The sequence below is a fragment of the Megascapheus bottae genome, chromosome 5 (genome assembly GCF_031878675.1).
Source record: "Megascapheus bottae isolate mThoBot1 chromosome 5, mThoBot2.hap1, whole genome shotgun sequence".
Taxonomy (NCBI): domain Eukaryota; kingdom Metazoa; phylum Chordata; class Mammalia; order Rodentia; family Geomyidae; genus Megascapheus; species Megascapheus bottae.
Genome location: NC_143513.1, coordinates 77301324 through 77317349, shown reverse-complemented (window position 1 = coordinate 77317349; position 16026 = coordinate 77301324). Strand labels below are relative to the sequence as shown.

Here is a 16026-nt window from a genome sequence, read left to right as displayed (position 1 = left end):
CCTCTTAAACTGCGTGGAGTTTCCTTTCGGGAAACCTTACAATTGTAACATGTCCATACCATAATTTCAGTTTCAACATTGTTAGGGAAAAAAGAAAACAGGCCTTATGTATGAGACCACATGGATTGGTTAACACTATGGTAAAGTAAAATTCAATCCATTTTCTACCTTCTAAAAATGAAGGCAAGATGTGTGCATGAGAAAGAGAACTCACCATTCTTCTGTGTGAATGTTGAGAAAATCACACTCTAATTTTTCTCTCAGCAGCCAGGAAGAAAATGAAATGATCCAAAGACTAAATCAGGTGAAGAAAACAGGCTAAATAAGTGACTTATTTACTTCTAATATAGACCATGTTGCAAGAAACAGGAGTTCCTCCAAAATGGAGAATGTGGAACAAATAGTTTTCCCAAAAATTGATATCATTCTGATATCAAGTACTCTTAAAATCCAACCACTTCCACTTCAGTGTAGGTCCCGAAGGCTGGATTCAGGGCTTCTGTGTCTGTTCTGAGCCTTCTCCCGCAGCCCCTGCTCTTACTGTCAGCTCTCCTCCACCTTGATTCGTGTCTGATGCCACCACAGACGTGATGCACTCTGTCTTGAAGTGAATCCAACAAAGTAACACATGCCCAAACCATGGAGACATGCCAATTAGCTTCTTATTCTTTTCACTGTTCTTATCTTCATGTTGTGGTGGTAATGGAAGTGAAATATCTCTGAATCGCTATGTTAAACAGCAGTGAGCTAACAGACTAACATTGCAATCCAGGATGAGTAGGTTTTCCCTCAATCACAAAGCACTCACGCAGCCTGGGCAGGGTGCTGGGCTTGAATCCCAGCACAAACAAAATAGAATTGTATGTCAAATATAATTATTTAATGCCAATCCCAGTGATGAGAGAGACAGACACATAATTTCTCTCTCATTATTTAAATAGCTGAAATACCATCAACTATCAATCAACAATTTTAAGTAATGCCCTAAGAATCTAGTGAGTAATAAATGGCCTCAAATCTTGGGGAGGAAAGGGCTGGAAGTGTGAACACACCAGACTCCTGGCTTTTGGCAGTTTATGATGACTACAACTGGCCTTGTTGGAGGAGGTGACTTACACACAGGTCATGAGGTTAAGCTATAAAAGGAGAATACACTAAATGGTTACATTGAGAAATTTAAATAAACCAGCGTTCCAGGTGACCTAGAGCTGAAATCAGTCTTAAACTTGTCTCACATATTGGGCAGAAACAAAAATAATATTGTCTGGAAGATAGAGCTATAATAAAAATCAATTCTACATCATCATGTCTGGCACAATAATGTAAAAAATACAAACCTTGTGATTATACAAAAACTGGGAATGAGAATTAACACAAGATAAATTTTAAAAAAAATAGCTGGCAGTATATTGAGTACCATCTTAGGCTTAGCAGGTACAAGGCCCTGAATTCAATACCTACACAAAAGAAGAGGAGAGGAGGGAAGAGCTAGGAGTCGAAAGGAAATGGGAAGAGACAGAACAGAAACAAAAAAAGAAATGAGGAGATGGGAGGAGAGGAGAAAAGAAGAGAGGAAAGAGGACAGGAGGGGAGTAGAGGGAAGGGGTGGAAAGAGAAGGAAAGGGAGGAGAAAAGAGGGAAGGAGGGGAAGAGAATGGAAGACAAGAGAATAGAAGGGAAAGGAAGGGAAGGGAGGAAAAGAGAAGAGAAGACAAGAGGGAGAAAAAGAGAGAAGACTGAGGAAGAGAAAGAAGGACATGGTAACTGTAAGAAGTGACCTAGAATGTTGGGGGAGAACCAGCTAACAATCATGATAAAGAGATGGTCAAGGTCATATTCATCCATCCCACGATGGCTTTTGTCAGACAAGTAGATTGGATAAGGATCCATGAATGACATATTTGGACCCGCAAACAGGCTGCATAAGGAGAAAAGGGATGGCAGGATGGGCTGGGGAAAGAGCAAATACCTTCAGAAAGTTCCCAGTAAAACACTTCCCACAATGTACTGCTCCCCAAATACACTTTGACCCAAACCTGAACCTAGATTAGATTGTGCTGGTTCCAATGCAAAAGTTTAGAGCTCTCTAGTAAAAGTAGAATTTTGTTTAACTTGGTAGTGGGATGTGTATTTCTCTGCAGTTGCAAAGACACTGGCAAAAATACCTACAATTACCATTACCATCAACGTTAAAACACAACGCTATCATCATTCACTTGTTTTCATAGAAACCGAGGAAATAAGTCGAGGAAACACTGCAGAAAAAATGGAGGAAAGTTCCCCTGGGAAGATAGAGAGGAAGCTGGACAAGGAAGCTAATTCCAAGGATGTCACTGGAGCTCACAGTGAGTCACTGGGGAAGCCACAGAGGAGCAGCAGAGGAGATGGCTGATTGCTCAGGTTTCAGTGCCATCCAAGGTATTCAGTTGATGGTGCCTCTTTGGTTGACAGAGCTTTGTGCACAGTTGGCAACTGTCCCTGCCTTGCTGTGGCTAAGCTGCTGGCACAGAGATACACTGCAGAGTCCTCCAGCTGTGCAGGCTCAATCTTCAGGGTGGAATTCACACCTTGAGTCCTCTCTGCAGAAAACCGATCTTTGGGCAATTGGGAGCTCTCCACAATATCCTTGTTCTGAAAGTACAACAGCAGCTCTGGGCCATGACCCGGGATCTGCCTATACCAAAAAATGACATTGTGGCCAGAAATTGGGTCACACCACAGAGTCACAGCTTGCCTTTTCTCTGTAATCTTGTATCTGGGATTCTGAGTGACCCCAGCTTCTGTGAGTGCTATGGAGGAAAAGAGAAAGAATCGGTATGGAAACAATCAGGATTATCCCAGGGGAGATGTGACAAGGACATGATGGGGTTGCAAAGACTCACCCATCCCCAGGAGACAGAGGGACACACAGGAGAGCAGGTTGGTGGCCATGGCAAGCTCACCACAGGAGGTGGCTGCTCAGGCCCCAGTCTTCATGCATGGCAGTAAGGAGGAGCCTCCCCTGGCCCCACACAGCAGCTCCCTGTGATGTCACTGTCTCCAGGAGGTCACTGTCTTCTGTCCAACAGCTGCAACAAGCCAATGTAGACCTAGAGGTTGGATACATAGTCATTGCCTGTGGAAGTTCACCCAGGGGTCCAACGCCTTAGGAACTGAAGCTCCCTCCACCTTTCCAGAAATACCTTCTGTCCCCTGGGTATTTCTATTTGACGGTAACAAAGCAACTAAATGGAGGAATCAGCTAGTGACCTCTTCCTTCTGCCTGCAATTATCTATCCTCTTCTGGCATCTCTATTTCTTCACATCCTGATGGACTGTCTTTTCGTTATTAAGGGATAAGAATTTTCTGCTCAATTCATTAGATGAGGCAAGCTACACTACAGGAAGCAAAACAGCTGAACACATTGTTATATATATATTTTTAAAAGGAAGTGATTGGGAAAAGAAGATGAGGGGTAGGGGTCGGGGGAGGGAAATGAGGACCAAGACATGAGAAAGGGTATCAATGTATGTGAATACATTGGTATTCACATTGGTATCTGGCGAATATAATGTAACCCTTCTATTAATACAAAAAAATTTTATGAAAGAAAAGGAAGTGATAGCCCAGTACTCAGTCAATTGGTCCTCTGTGCAGACAGTGATTAGAAACAGGACTTTGGGGTTCAGATCACTGGGGTTCAATCTCATTAGTGCATTGTTGTTCTGATAGTTCTTATCTGAATGAACTCTAGGGCTAGGGAGACATCTGCAGAAGGTGAAAACTGGGGACACAGCTGGAGGAAGTGGCTTACAGGGATTTTGCTCTAAATATGCACATGCATTTTGACCCCCTCTCTCTCTGCTGGTTTAATCACTCTTGTGTATGTATATATGCATAGTCTTCCTCCCTCCTTCCTTCCCTTCTGCATACATTCCTCCTATTCTTCTCAAAACTCCTTCCTCCCTTTCTTCCTTCTATCTTTCCTTCTTCTCCCCTCTCTTCCTTCCTTTCCTCCTTCCTTCCACTCCTTGTTTTTATTTTCTGTGCTCCCCTTCCTTCTTGCTCCTTCCTTCTCTTCTTCCAGGCTGCTATGCAGCCATCAACTGTGCTGTGCTAGGCAATCCCCACCATGATACCCAACTTAAGAGAACAAGGACTGAAAAGCCTACAGCTATCAGCCAATTAATACTTCCTCTGTGGGATTATTCAGGAATTTTGCCATACTGACAGAAAATAGACTAAATGACCAGGAACTTTAACGTTCAGTGATATCTCTGCCTTTATCTTCCATCTACTACAGCCCTGTCTACCATGAGGGTCTTCTGGCCAATGCTGAATGTCAGTGTGAGTCAATGCTATATTCAGTGTCCCTCTCTTGTATAGGCCTGGAAACCCAGCACCAGGCAGCATGCATGTGACAGCTAGGACATCTACAACTTGAAGCCTTCCTGCTCTGATCTGACAGTGTCTGAGAAGGAATGAGGTGGCACAGACTGCTGTTGAGACTGGGGCCTTTGAAGGGGCAGCAGGGTCATCCACGTCTCCCCTCACACTTTCTGTGCAGAGAGGAGGCCTCCCTGCAGCGCTGTGGAGAAACTGCTGGCACAGAAGTACACAGCTGTGTGGGAGGGGGTGGCCGAGTCCACAGTGAGGGGGAAGTCCTCCGTGTCTGTTCTGGAGACGCTGTACCCGTCAGAGACCTCTCCTTTTTCATTGCTATTCTTACTGTAGGAATAATGCAGAAGCCTCAGTCCTTGCCCAGGGTATTGTCGATACCAGTACATGTAGTCATGGTTGTCAGTCTGGTGGCAAGTCAAGGTCACCTGTCGTCCTGTCTCTGCGAGCTTGTGACTTGGATTTTGGGTGATGGCAGCCTCCATGTGTCCTGTAATAGAGAATGACCCAAGCCTGCAGAGGGCCCTCAAGGAGAAGGGGGTCTCCCTGGGTGTGGGTGGGGAGTCCAACTCTACTCATCACTCACCTGCCCACAGGAGACAGAAGGCCACGTGGACGAGCTGGGTGTCCATGTTGGCAGCAGGGCACACTCCTATGTCTTCCAGGCCTCTTTGGAGTAGGAGCAGAGGGCTTCTCAGTGCTGTCACCTTCTCCATCCAATGCCCACGCTGCTGCGTGTTTGCCACGCCCCCTCTCTGTAATACCAACTGTTTCTCTAAGGTCTGTACAGGTGGATGGCATATATAAAAGCAATTTTAGTGTATATTCAAACATCACAGCTCGTCATAGAGGCAGTTTTATTTTTTTCTAGGTAGACCTTTACAATTATTGTTTTCACAGTTTTAGGAAGGATATCCATTTCTCTGGTCATATTTTATTACCACTATAATAAATTTCCAATCGTTAATCTATTAAGGTGTGATTAAAAAATTATGTCTGGCTTAGGTACACGAACTTCTTGGAATACTTAAATATCACCAACGAATATCTACTTGTTATTTATTTTAAATTCAATGCTGAATCACTATTTTTATTCTGTGGAAAACATATCTCATCTTGAACTTATGAGTTAAGAGTTTTCTGAATAAGTTATCTCTGAAATGGAGGGCAGACACCCTGTCCTAGAAACTGGAACCGGTAATGTGACCTGCCACTGCTCTTAAGCTGCTTGTGCAGTGCAGAATGTCAAGAGAACTTCAGGGAGTGATGTGCAGGGAGCATGCGCGTCCTACTGCCCATAGTGTTACCTACGAACCATTAGGAGAGTCTCTGAGCTGCAGCTTTCTATCTATGAACTGAAGCCTTGAGATCTCACATTTGAAGAGGATACACTACTGCTCATGTGTGCATTAAAATATCTAAGATGTAACCTAGCACAGATGAGAGGCCCTGCCACTGCGTTCACAGAAGGAGAGGCTGTCCAGATATTTAAGACAGGAAACACTCAGAAGCTCTCTGAGAGGAGCAGACTGAGAAGGGGTGGCTAAAGCCCAAGAGGCCTCCTGGGGTTTGCTGTGCCTGGCATCAGCTCCCCTCTCCCCCTCATTTACATCATCAGCTGGGGCAGGAAGTTTGGGTAGAGAAAGCCAGTCCATGTTCAGGGCTGTGCCAAGCTGCTGGCACACAGATACACGGCCGAGTCCCCCAGCTCCAAGGCGCTCATGGTCAGCGTAGAGTGGTAGTCATTGGACTGCCGAGCTGAGAACCGGACAGGGATGCTTCCTTTCTCTCTCTCTGTTCCCCGAAAATACGAAATGAGGTACTGGGGACTCTGCCCCACAGCCTGCTGGTACCAGAACACAGTGTCGTGTCCAGAGTGGGGAACGCATTCCAGAGTGGACTTTCCTCCCTTTGCTTTGATCAGGTGTCGGGGAGACTGGAGGACCCCAGCCTGCAGCGCACCTGGCAGGAGGAGACAGCAGGGAAATCCAGGTCAGGTGGGCATCAGATGCCAGCTACCCAGCTCTGCCCCACCTGTGCTCCTGACTCACCTGCTGCCAAGAGACACAGGGAAATGCTGCAGAGGAGCCTGGGGCCTCGGGCAGAGTGGAGGAGAGCAGGCCCAGGAATCATCTCCCTCCTGAGGGCACAGGTCTGAGTAAAGAGGGCTGGCGGGGGGGGGGGCACAGGGAGAGAGAGAGAGGGAGGTGTGGCTGCTTCTCTTGACCCTCCTTTCTGACAGTGTGGAGGACTTGGAAGTGACATCAGGCATGTCCCATTCTGAGGCCTCTGTGGCTCAGGTTGCATCACTTCCCATGCCCTCCCTGTGTGGCACTTAGGGAGCCCAACTTGCTCACTCACCCTAGCCTCAGACTGACATGGGGAGCAACCTGTGCTGAGGAAGTCAGGGCAGCACGAGGCGCAGATGGGCAGGCCTGAGCCGCTGGTACTGTCCTCTGAGGAAGCTGCTGCTTCCTCCCTACCTTCTCTGGGAGATGTGGGCCATTCCATGAAGCTGCATCACAGCCCCCCGACACGGATGACATGGAGCCCAGAGCACTAGATTCGTGAATGCCTTTGTGATTTGTACCCGTGGGTGTGTGAGGATCATGATTCTCCACTCCTGTGCCAGTGCTCCCTTTATTTATCTAAATTCATCCCTGCCTGGCCAGCAAGCCAAGTCTCTGAACCCACACTTCTCCTAGGCAGGCAGCAGCTGGTCAGTGGGCCCACATTGCCCTCTAGTGGTCATCCAGGCCTCCACTGTCTGAACCAGCAGCTGGCTGCCTCCTGAAGCTGGCCTCAGGGGATGCCAGCACCCAGCACAGCCCTTGAAGACACAGGAAGAGGAAACTGCCCACTGTGCATCTTACACTTTGAAGATCCTGTGTAAGCATTTTGGTAATTCTGAGTTGGATTATTTCTTCTTTCTGACTCATAGAAATTCTTTGAATTGCTAATGTATTCCATTTTACATGTGTATGTATTTATATGTAAATAAATATAATTTATAAACTACCTATAATATACACTATATAAGCTCTTCCCAGATGGGTCCCGCTTATAATCCTAGCTATTCAGGTGGCTGAGATTGGAGGATTGGGGCTCAAATTCAGCCTAGGCATGATCTTCTTTGAGACTTTTATCTTCAATTAATCATCAGAAAAGCAGAAGTGGAGCTTTGGCTCAAGGAGTAATGTGATATGCTTGAACTGAAGAGTTCAGGGACAGAGTCCAGGCCCAGTGTTCAAGCCCAATGACCACCCAAAACAGGTATATACATATATTTTTATAGTAAATATATCATTGAACTCCAAAATAATCTGCTCTGCTCTGGACCTTATTTTGATAGTAATTTATGGATTCTAGATATCTATTTATTTGTATTAATTTTGTATTTTTTTCTGTTCCCTTGCTTTTTCTATCCTGTTTCTTTATATTTGCAGAATTTAATTTATTGTAACAAACATCTAGATTTGTCGGGATGTTTTTTGTTGCTGTGTTTTAATTTTTGCGTAGTAGAGCGCCTGGGTATTGGATTGAAACCAATGATATTCACAAAGTGGAATGGCTCAGTGTCTTCTACTTAGGTTCTACCAAATAAGAACACTTATACTATCAGTTGATATGACTCCTTATCTGCTAACACTGCCATCTAACTTTTGGTTTTCTTTTTCTTTCCATGTCTTCCTTGTTACTTTCTTTGTTAATCAATCTAACTTCTGTGTTTGGGTCATCACTTTCATGATTCCATTCTCTTTTTTATATAACAGTTATAATTCTGGACTTTGTTATCTTAGTGGTAATTCCAACATTGTACAAGGAAGTACAAAATATAGTTATTGGGAAATAGGCCATAGATTTTTTTAATACAAAGTATGCAATGCAAACCAAAAAGAAGGAGAAATGGAGTGGTCTATTAAAGACCTCTGTTTTTCAGAAAATTGAAATGTAATATATGTTTACAACACCCATAAATTCATGCACTTATGTTAGTCAAAATTATTTAAAAATGATTAAATAGATAGACACATACTACATCATCAAACTGTATTATATAAATATATACAATTCAAGATCCAATAGTAAAAGTAGACAAGTAACACTCTAATAATTGAAAAAGCGATAGACAGAGAACAAAAAATGAAAGTCTGCTGTGATTCTCGTGCGTACATGTACTTTAGAAACCTCAAACCAACCTCCACTGCAGATGAAAAAGTAGGTGGATTTTCCGTGAACTTCATTTCAACACGTTTTCAAGTGAGTTATAGTTCATAAAATCAAGCATAATTTGGGTTTCAATTAAAAATATGTGATGAGCAGAAAAGAAGGATATTAAATAAGAATTGAGATTGTCAATAGAAATTTTAAAAACATGTGGACACAGGTGAATGTGTCTTCCTGTTAATGACATTTGGGGATAATTGATTTTGATGGTAATTTTTACACCTGAATATTTTTAAATGACTGATACCTACTAATTACCCAGTATTTCTATCTTCTGGCTGGCCCACTCTTCAATTTGCTTATGTGTGGTTAATGACATTCAGTTCAAGAGTTATGTGAAATATTATTATCTTACAGGAGAATATTTCCTTGTCACTCACTGTTTTTGAGATCAAGCTTTAAAATTCAATCCCACCTGTTGAATCTTGACTATAAACTTAATGTAAGAAAGCAAAAACTTAATTTTTTCCAATCCCGAATTCCCTGTTGTGCTAATTCAGTGGTTATTTCCTGGCTTCCTGCTGTAAGAAGGGAACCCTTTGGCTCAAGATCATTGATTCCCTTTGATGAGGAAAAGTCCTGGCAAGCTCCACTATTTAGGGCCTCTGGGAAGGATGATGGGGGGCCCTGTGGTTTGTGCTCAGAAGGGAGGGGGCTGTGCCACACTGTGGCTGAGCTGCTGGCACACAGGTACAGGGCTGAGTCTCCCTGCTCTGCAGGCTGGATCTTCAGAGTTGAGAAGGAGCCATTGGGCCTCTCCACAGAGAACCTGTCACTAGGCATTGCAGGTTTGTCTGCAGCCACTTCATACTGGAAGTGAGTCAGGTACTCTGGGCCTTGCCCCATGCTCTGTCTATACCAGAAAAGACTTTGGTGTCCAGAAATGGGGTCACACCTGAGCAACACACTCTGCCCCTTCTTTGTGACAATGTGTCCGGGGGACTGGGAGACTCCAGCCTTGGCATGACCTTGAATAGAGAAGGACATTGTTGTTCAAATCATTGCATGGACACACACACACACACACACACACACACACACACACTCAGTAGTGCTTGTCACTGCTTGGTGACTCACCAGTGCCAAGGAGGCAGAGGGTCACCCAGCAGAGGAGCCGGGTGCTCATGGCAGGATGAGGGTGAGGATGAGGAGGAGGTCACACACCACAGGGTTTGTAAGCAGCAGCAGGGGGGAGGGGCATCCCTGGCCCCACTGGGAGTTGCTTCAGTGACATCCCTGAGCCTAAGTGTAATGTGACATGAATTAAGCCTAGGATACAAGCAGCCCTGAGATGCACCCCTCTACCATGAGCCAGTAAGAAGGAACAAAACTCACTGTGAGCTATGTTCAAAAAAGTGGGGAAAAGAAAAGGCATAGAATTGAGAAATCCTGGATCCTCTGAAGGGGATTTCAACACTGGCTCATTCAGAGAGAGGTCTGTCTGGTTGACCCCACTCTGAGCCCAACCCTGTGGCTTCCTCGATCTCACCGTGGTCTCTGGGCCTCTCCTTACTTGTGTCCTCTCCCGTGGCCGTTGACATCTTCATATTTCTCCAGTGTTCCACGTCAGAAACCTGAAGGCCTACTGCCATCCACCTTGAGAGATCTCTGACTTCTCTCCCCAGTCATGCACTGTCCCTGTCTACACTTCAGGAGGAGTGAAAGCTGTTTGTGAGGAGAAAGGGAGAAGTGCCAAGCATTTATCCCGCAGATGCAGTGAGTTCATCCTCAATAGTATCAAGGAAGGAATGTCACCACTAGCACACTCCAATCTAGACTGGATTCTTCAGGGCTTTGTAGAACTTGAAGAACATGAGGAATTGGCTTTGTCCTTGGACTTTTTCACAGTCTGCATTATGAAGTGAATCGTTGCTTCTCATAAATTAGTCTAAACCATCCCTGCACGTATGCGTCTCACGGGAAACCATGGCTCCAATGTCTGTCTCTGTGGGGATGTTAACTTTAGATTTGTGAGGAAGCTGCAAACTTCAAGAACATAGTTTGAGAAGAGCAGGCGTGATGGAGAAAGTTCCTTGCTGCTGACCCAGGAAGACATTGGAGAGTCCCCCTCAGTGACAGAATCCTGTCCCTGGCACGGCCATCCATCCCCCTGGCAGCTCGGAAACGACTACCATCTACTCACCATCACAAATGCTTCGGCTCAGTAGAGCAAGCTGATCCATTTCCAGTTTACCTCACTTCCAGTAGGTGACCTGAGGATGGAGATCATTCATCTATGGTGGAATCCTTGTGAAAATGGTATCCGGGAAGGCTGGGCGTGGCACAAAGAGGACGACAGAAGACTTGTTGAGGAATGGGCGCTGAGCAGGGCTTTTCTCCAGGGCTCTCCCTCCCCTGCCATAGGGCTCCAGCCACAATGGAGCAGAGGAACGTGGAGCTTCCCATGTTCTCTAGGAGTGAACCAGTCCTTTGGATCCCAGAACCCATAGATTTGCAACATACGTAATTCCTCCCCCGAAGTGTGCTCCACACAATGGAGAGTGTCTCCCCACACTTCGTGGCCCTCTCCTACACAACCAGAGAGGCTAGGATGAGGCAAGCTGACTTCAAACGAAGAGTTGTCTGGCATAGAATGTGCTGGAAGTTCTGAGGCTGTGCTCCTCCTTGACAGCACAGGAAGGGATGGAATGGGGAACAGAGGTTAGGATGAGGACTGGGAGGGAGATGAGGATGAAAATGGACACCATGTCCACCAGGCAGGCCCGGATCCCCAAATGCCTGGCCATCCTTCAGCAGAGATGTTCAATTTTTGAACAATGAACTTCCTTCTCTGCAGCCCTCATCTACTCCCAGGAGACAAGGCAGCACCCAGAGAAGGAAACCCGAGCTTGTGGTCCCACTGCAGAAAGAAGCCCTGAGCTTCTGTGCTGAGGGTAGGAGCCGAGTTCGTACCTCGTCTTCTTTCTCTTACTTGGGGGAATGCCATCGGTATGGTCCTGGGTCATCCTTATGGGGATTGCTTCAGGCCCACGAGTCCTTCCCCGCTCCATTCTTTAGTGTATAGACTCCTGGCATGGCCCCACGCTGGAACCATACACCTGCCTATTGGCTGAGAACAAGGAGCTCAGTGATGAAATTGTCCTGTCCCTCTTCCACATGAAGATGTCCTGTCATTACTACCAGGCTGGATCAAAGCCAAGCTTCGATCTGTGGATTCCTGTCACACGTGCTTCCCCTGATGACCCATGACACAGAGTTACCAGGGAGCAGTCCATGGGATCACATGCAAAGGCTGCCAGCTCTCTAGAAGTTATTTAGACTAAATGTTGCCCTCCCAAACCCATTCTACAGACTATCGTTTCATCGCATAGAACTAAGGTAGTTCAGGCTTTTACACTCACAAAGTCTTTCTTTCTTTCCTTCTGTCCTGTCCTTCCTTCCTTCCTTCCTTTTTTTTCCCCCAGTCCTAAGGCTGGGGCTTAAACTCAGGGCCTGAGCCCTCTCCTTGAGTTTTCTCAAGGCAAGCACTTTATCACTAGAACCATAGTGCCACTTCTGGCTTTTTCTGTGTATTGTGGTGCCCAGGAATCAAATCGAGGGCATCGTGCATGCTAGGCAAGCACTCTACCATTAGGTCACACTCCCAGTCCCAAAGTCATCTTTCTTTAACATCCTCGGAATTTGTGTCTACTTCTCCAAGCCATTCCTGCCATTACAGATTGAACCCAGAGGATTATAGTAACTAAGTACTTTAGAAACATATCCCTAGTAAATTTGACTTAGGGAAAACTATGTCAAGAGAATAAAATGTGTCGAGAAACGAATTGTTTGGTTGGAATTTTCTTACTAGAACTCATTTTATGGCTATTTTTTCTAGTCAATAATATAGCAGATTGTAAACAACCTTTTCCTAAATCCTCATGCTCAACCATGCAGAGATTCAAGCCTGCTGCTGTTTCAGCATGTGTATTAGTTTTCCACTTGTGTTACCTCAGTCTTACCTTAGTGTTACCCTAAGACTTTTACATTTTCTTGTCAGTTTTCCTTAGTCCAGTCACAACTTGGTAAATCATTCTTCCTCCCTTTATGCCTCTGTGTTCAATCCAGGACCCGGAATTTCTTTTTTTTTTTTTTTTGCCACTCCTGGGCTTGAGCTCAGGGCCTGAGCACCGTCCTTGGACTTTCTCAAGGCTAGAGCTCTACCACTTGAGCCTCAGCACTACTTCTGGCTTTACTATGTATGTGGTACTGAGGAATCGAACCCGGGTCTTTATGCATGCTAGGCAAGCACTTTAATCACTAGGCCAAACTCCCGGCTCTCTATGGAATTTCTTTTTCTAAGACTCTGCAACTGGATGTAACAAGGTTTTTAATATTCTGCAATTAGCAGTAACAAAAGGTCTACCAGTCTGCAATTAGCATTGCTAAGAGTGTTAGCAGAAATAGTGAGAAATGCTAAATGTGAGAATAAACAGTGTGTCTTAGAGATACAAATTCCAAAAAAGATGCATGATTTCTCATGAGAGAAATCAAGGAGGGTTCTCACGTCCTCCCAGCCAGGGAAGTCTGTGGCAGACTTCTCTCCAGCCATCTTCTTCCTCCACATCCACAGGCTACGTCCCTCCCTGGTCCACAAACAAAAAAGGAAAGGAGAGTTACTGATGCACAAATAATCCTGGTAATACCAACTATGAGGTGTGGTAGAATAAGAAGGATGGGATTATAGTGGAGCATTTTCTTTTTTTATGTTATTTTTTATTGTAATTAATAAAAGGGTTACATAATATTTGCCAGATAGAAGGTGCATTAATTCACTTACATTGATACCCTTTTACATGTCTTGGTACTCTTTACCCTTCCCCCTACCCCCCCACCCGTCTTGGTTTTCCCCCCTTCCCTATCAAATTTCAAATAATCAAATACAAATAAATTCAATATATCAGATAACAAAGTGAGATACTGTAACAATATGAGATACCCAAGGGACAGCAAAGGAGATGAGAGATAACATAGTACATTAAGGACAACAATCATTCCTTATATGGCTTTTGTTTCAATATCCTGGAGGTCCTTTCAATTAGCTTCAAACTATATGGCCTTATGTATCAAGGTTTGGTAGTGGAGCATTTTCTTGTGGCATCAAGAACTGACCAAGAATGGGCTACCAAACTGGAGTATGAAAGTAAGTAATAAACAATTCGTAACTTGGTGAAGATAAAAATGCCTTCAGATGCAAAGGGCATTAACTGTAAATAGGAAACATACTATAAGTTGGACTTTATAAAAATGAAGAAATTCTATTTATTAAGAGATTTATGAAAACAATGGAAAGTCAAGCTACTCTGTGAGAAAATAGATTCACTATTTCTTTTTTCTTCTCCTGAGGTTTTGAACTCTGGACCTTCCATATGCTCTACAACTTGACCCATATCTCAGCCCTTTTTCAGATGGGATCTGGTGTTTTTACTCAAGGCTAGTTTGTGTCCTGAGCCATTGCACTCCATCTCTTGTGTAGCTGGGATTATATGGACATTTTATTCTCAATAGCTACAGTTTAACAAATCCAAGTAAATAAATAAATAACATAAAATGGGAGTCCCGTACAAATGAGTGACTATATTCTATACAGACCAATCTCAGTTTCATTATTAAAAAGTAACCAAAGGCACAAACAAAAGTCAACACATAAAATACTGAGACTGAGAGAAGAGTTCAATGAGAGATACAGAAACCTCAAATTCAGCAAAACAATGAGCCAGGTTGATCTAAAAAAAGAAGGACCAATTTCAAGAGGAAAGAATTAGATAAACAAACACTTTAAAGAAATCCCCAGGGCTGGTAAAGGTAGTCAGAAGCTTCCATAGGTATCATGACTTGGGAAATTTTGGTCACCATCCATTTTATTATTCAGCAATTATATCAAATTTCAGTAGATTTGGCCAGTTTGGTAAATAGATGGGGGGGAGGGCAGGAATATCAGACAAATAACTCAATGTGATAAATTAGGAAATTATATGAAACCTGGAGAATCACAGATTCCTCGGGGATGTTAAAACAGCTCAGAAAAATTCTGGAATTGGTTTGTGTGGAAAAAAGGAAGGAAGTACTGGTTTCATGATGAGAAATACTATCCCTCTCCTTTACTATGCTGAGTAAAGTACAAGTCTCTGACTCTGTCTCCTCTCTCTGTCTCTCCTTCCCCTCCCTCACCTCTTTGTCTACCAGTTAAGGTCCCTCTGCTGGGAAGACATGTTTTGTCTCATGGTTGGGGCAGGGGCTGGGGAAGGTGAAGCTGTGTCCGCCCTTTTTGTGCAGAGAACAGCTGTCGGTGCAGTGCTGTGACTGCTGCTGCTGCAGAGGTACGTGGAGGTTTGGCTGGGGCTGGCTGATGGCAGTGTCAGGGGGAACCGATCCATTGTGTCTCGGGAGACGTTGTACCCTTCTGCAAGGTCCCCTTTGACAGTGCTGCCGACACCAGTTGAGTAATGGATGAGCGTCAGCCCTCGTCCTGCATCTTGTCGATACCAGAACATGGAGAAATGGTTCATATCCTGAGAGCACTCTAGGACCAGCTTCTTCCCTGTGTTTGTAATCCGGTATCTGGGAGTCTGAGTGGTCTCAGCATCCAGGAATCCTATTGGATGGGAGGCATATGATGAAATCAATACTTTAGGAATAAGCACATGTCTCTAGCTCGTTGGTTTAGGGATGGGACTTCGTAAACTCATGGCACAGATTTCTCACAAAACCCAGAACTCACCTACTCCAAGGAGAAAATGGAGAACATAGAAGAGTTTGTGTATCATGACAGGTCGCAAGAAGAGGGAACCTAGCCAAGATAATCCTGTGAGCTTAGGACTGAGAGCAGGCAGGAGGAGGCCCTTCTCCCCTCTCTAACTGCTGAATGTGAGCTGTGCTGGCGCCTCCTTCAGGCCCACAGCTCCTCGTGGGCCTCTTGTCTCAGGCAGAACCAGCCCTCTTCATAGGGCCATGTTTGCTTAAGCCAGGCCCACAGGGAAGGTGGATGTGGAGCAATGTAATATGCCTAGGAGAACCCCTATCTAGCGGGTCCCCACTTTATCAGTGGCAGTTGGTCCTGTCTTTGCACCTATCCCACATCAAAGCTGCCCTAAAAATATTTTACCAGCTGTGCACCTTCCAAAGTTCAGAGGGACCTCTAACTGTCGCATGGCTCCAGTAACTGAAAACTTCCCCATGTGTGCTCATCGTTGGATATTCAAATCCCCATTTTGCCTTCACCCTTTTGCTCTTAGGCTTTTCTCTTCAATTCTCCCTAGAGATTTTTTTTAATGTTTCCTCTTTTTTTCATATATTTTTATTGTAATTAATAGGAGGGTTACATTATATTCACCAGATAGAAGGTGCATTACTTCACATACATTGATACCCTTTCTCATGTCTTGGTCCCCATTTCCTTCCCCCTACCCCCACCCCTCATC

The 16026-nt window shown here is 44.7% G+C and overlaps 1 pseudogene and 1 gene segment (V, D, J or C); both read right to left on the bottom strand.

Annotated features, from left to right (window-relative positions):
• Positions 1-4530: 4530 nt before the first annotated feature.
• LOC150063691 (T cell receptor beta variable 10-3 pseudogene) lies at positions 4531-5074 on the bottom strand (annotated as a pseudogene). Its single transcript, XR_016535369.1, has 2 exons — positions 4965-5074; positions 4531-4868 (listed from the first exon to the last, which is right to left on the bottom strand). The product of XR_016535369.1 is annotated as a T cell receptor beta variable 10-3 pseudogene (transcript).
• A 9710-nt stretch (positions 5075-14784) lies between these two features.
• On the bottom strand, positions 14785-15450 carry LOC150063690 (T cell receptor beta variable 25-1-like). The segment is given in 2 exon segments: positions 14785-15200; positions 15327-15450. Coding segments are annotated over 2 exon segments (462 nt in total).
• Positions 15451-16026: the final 576 nt, after the last annotated feature.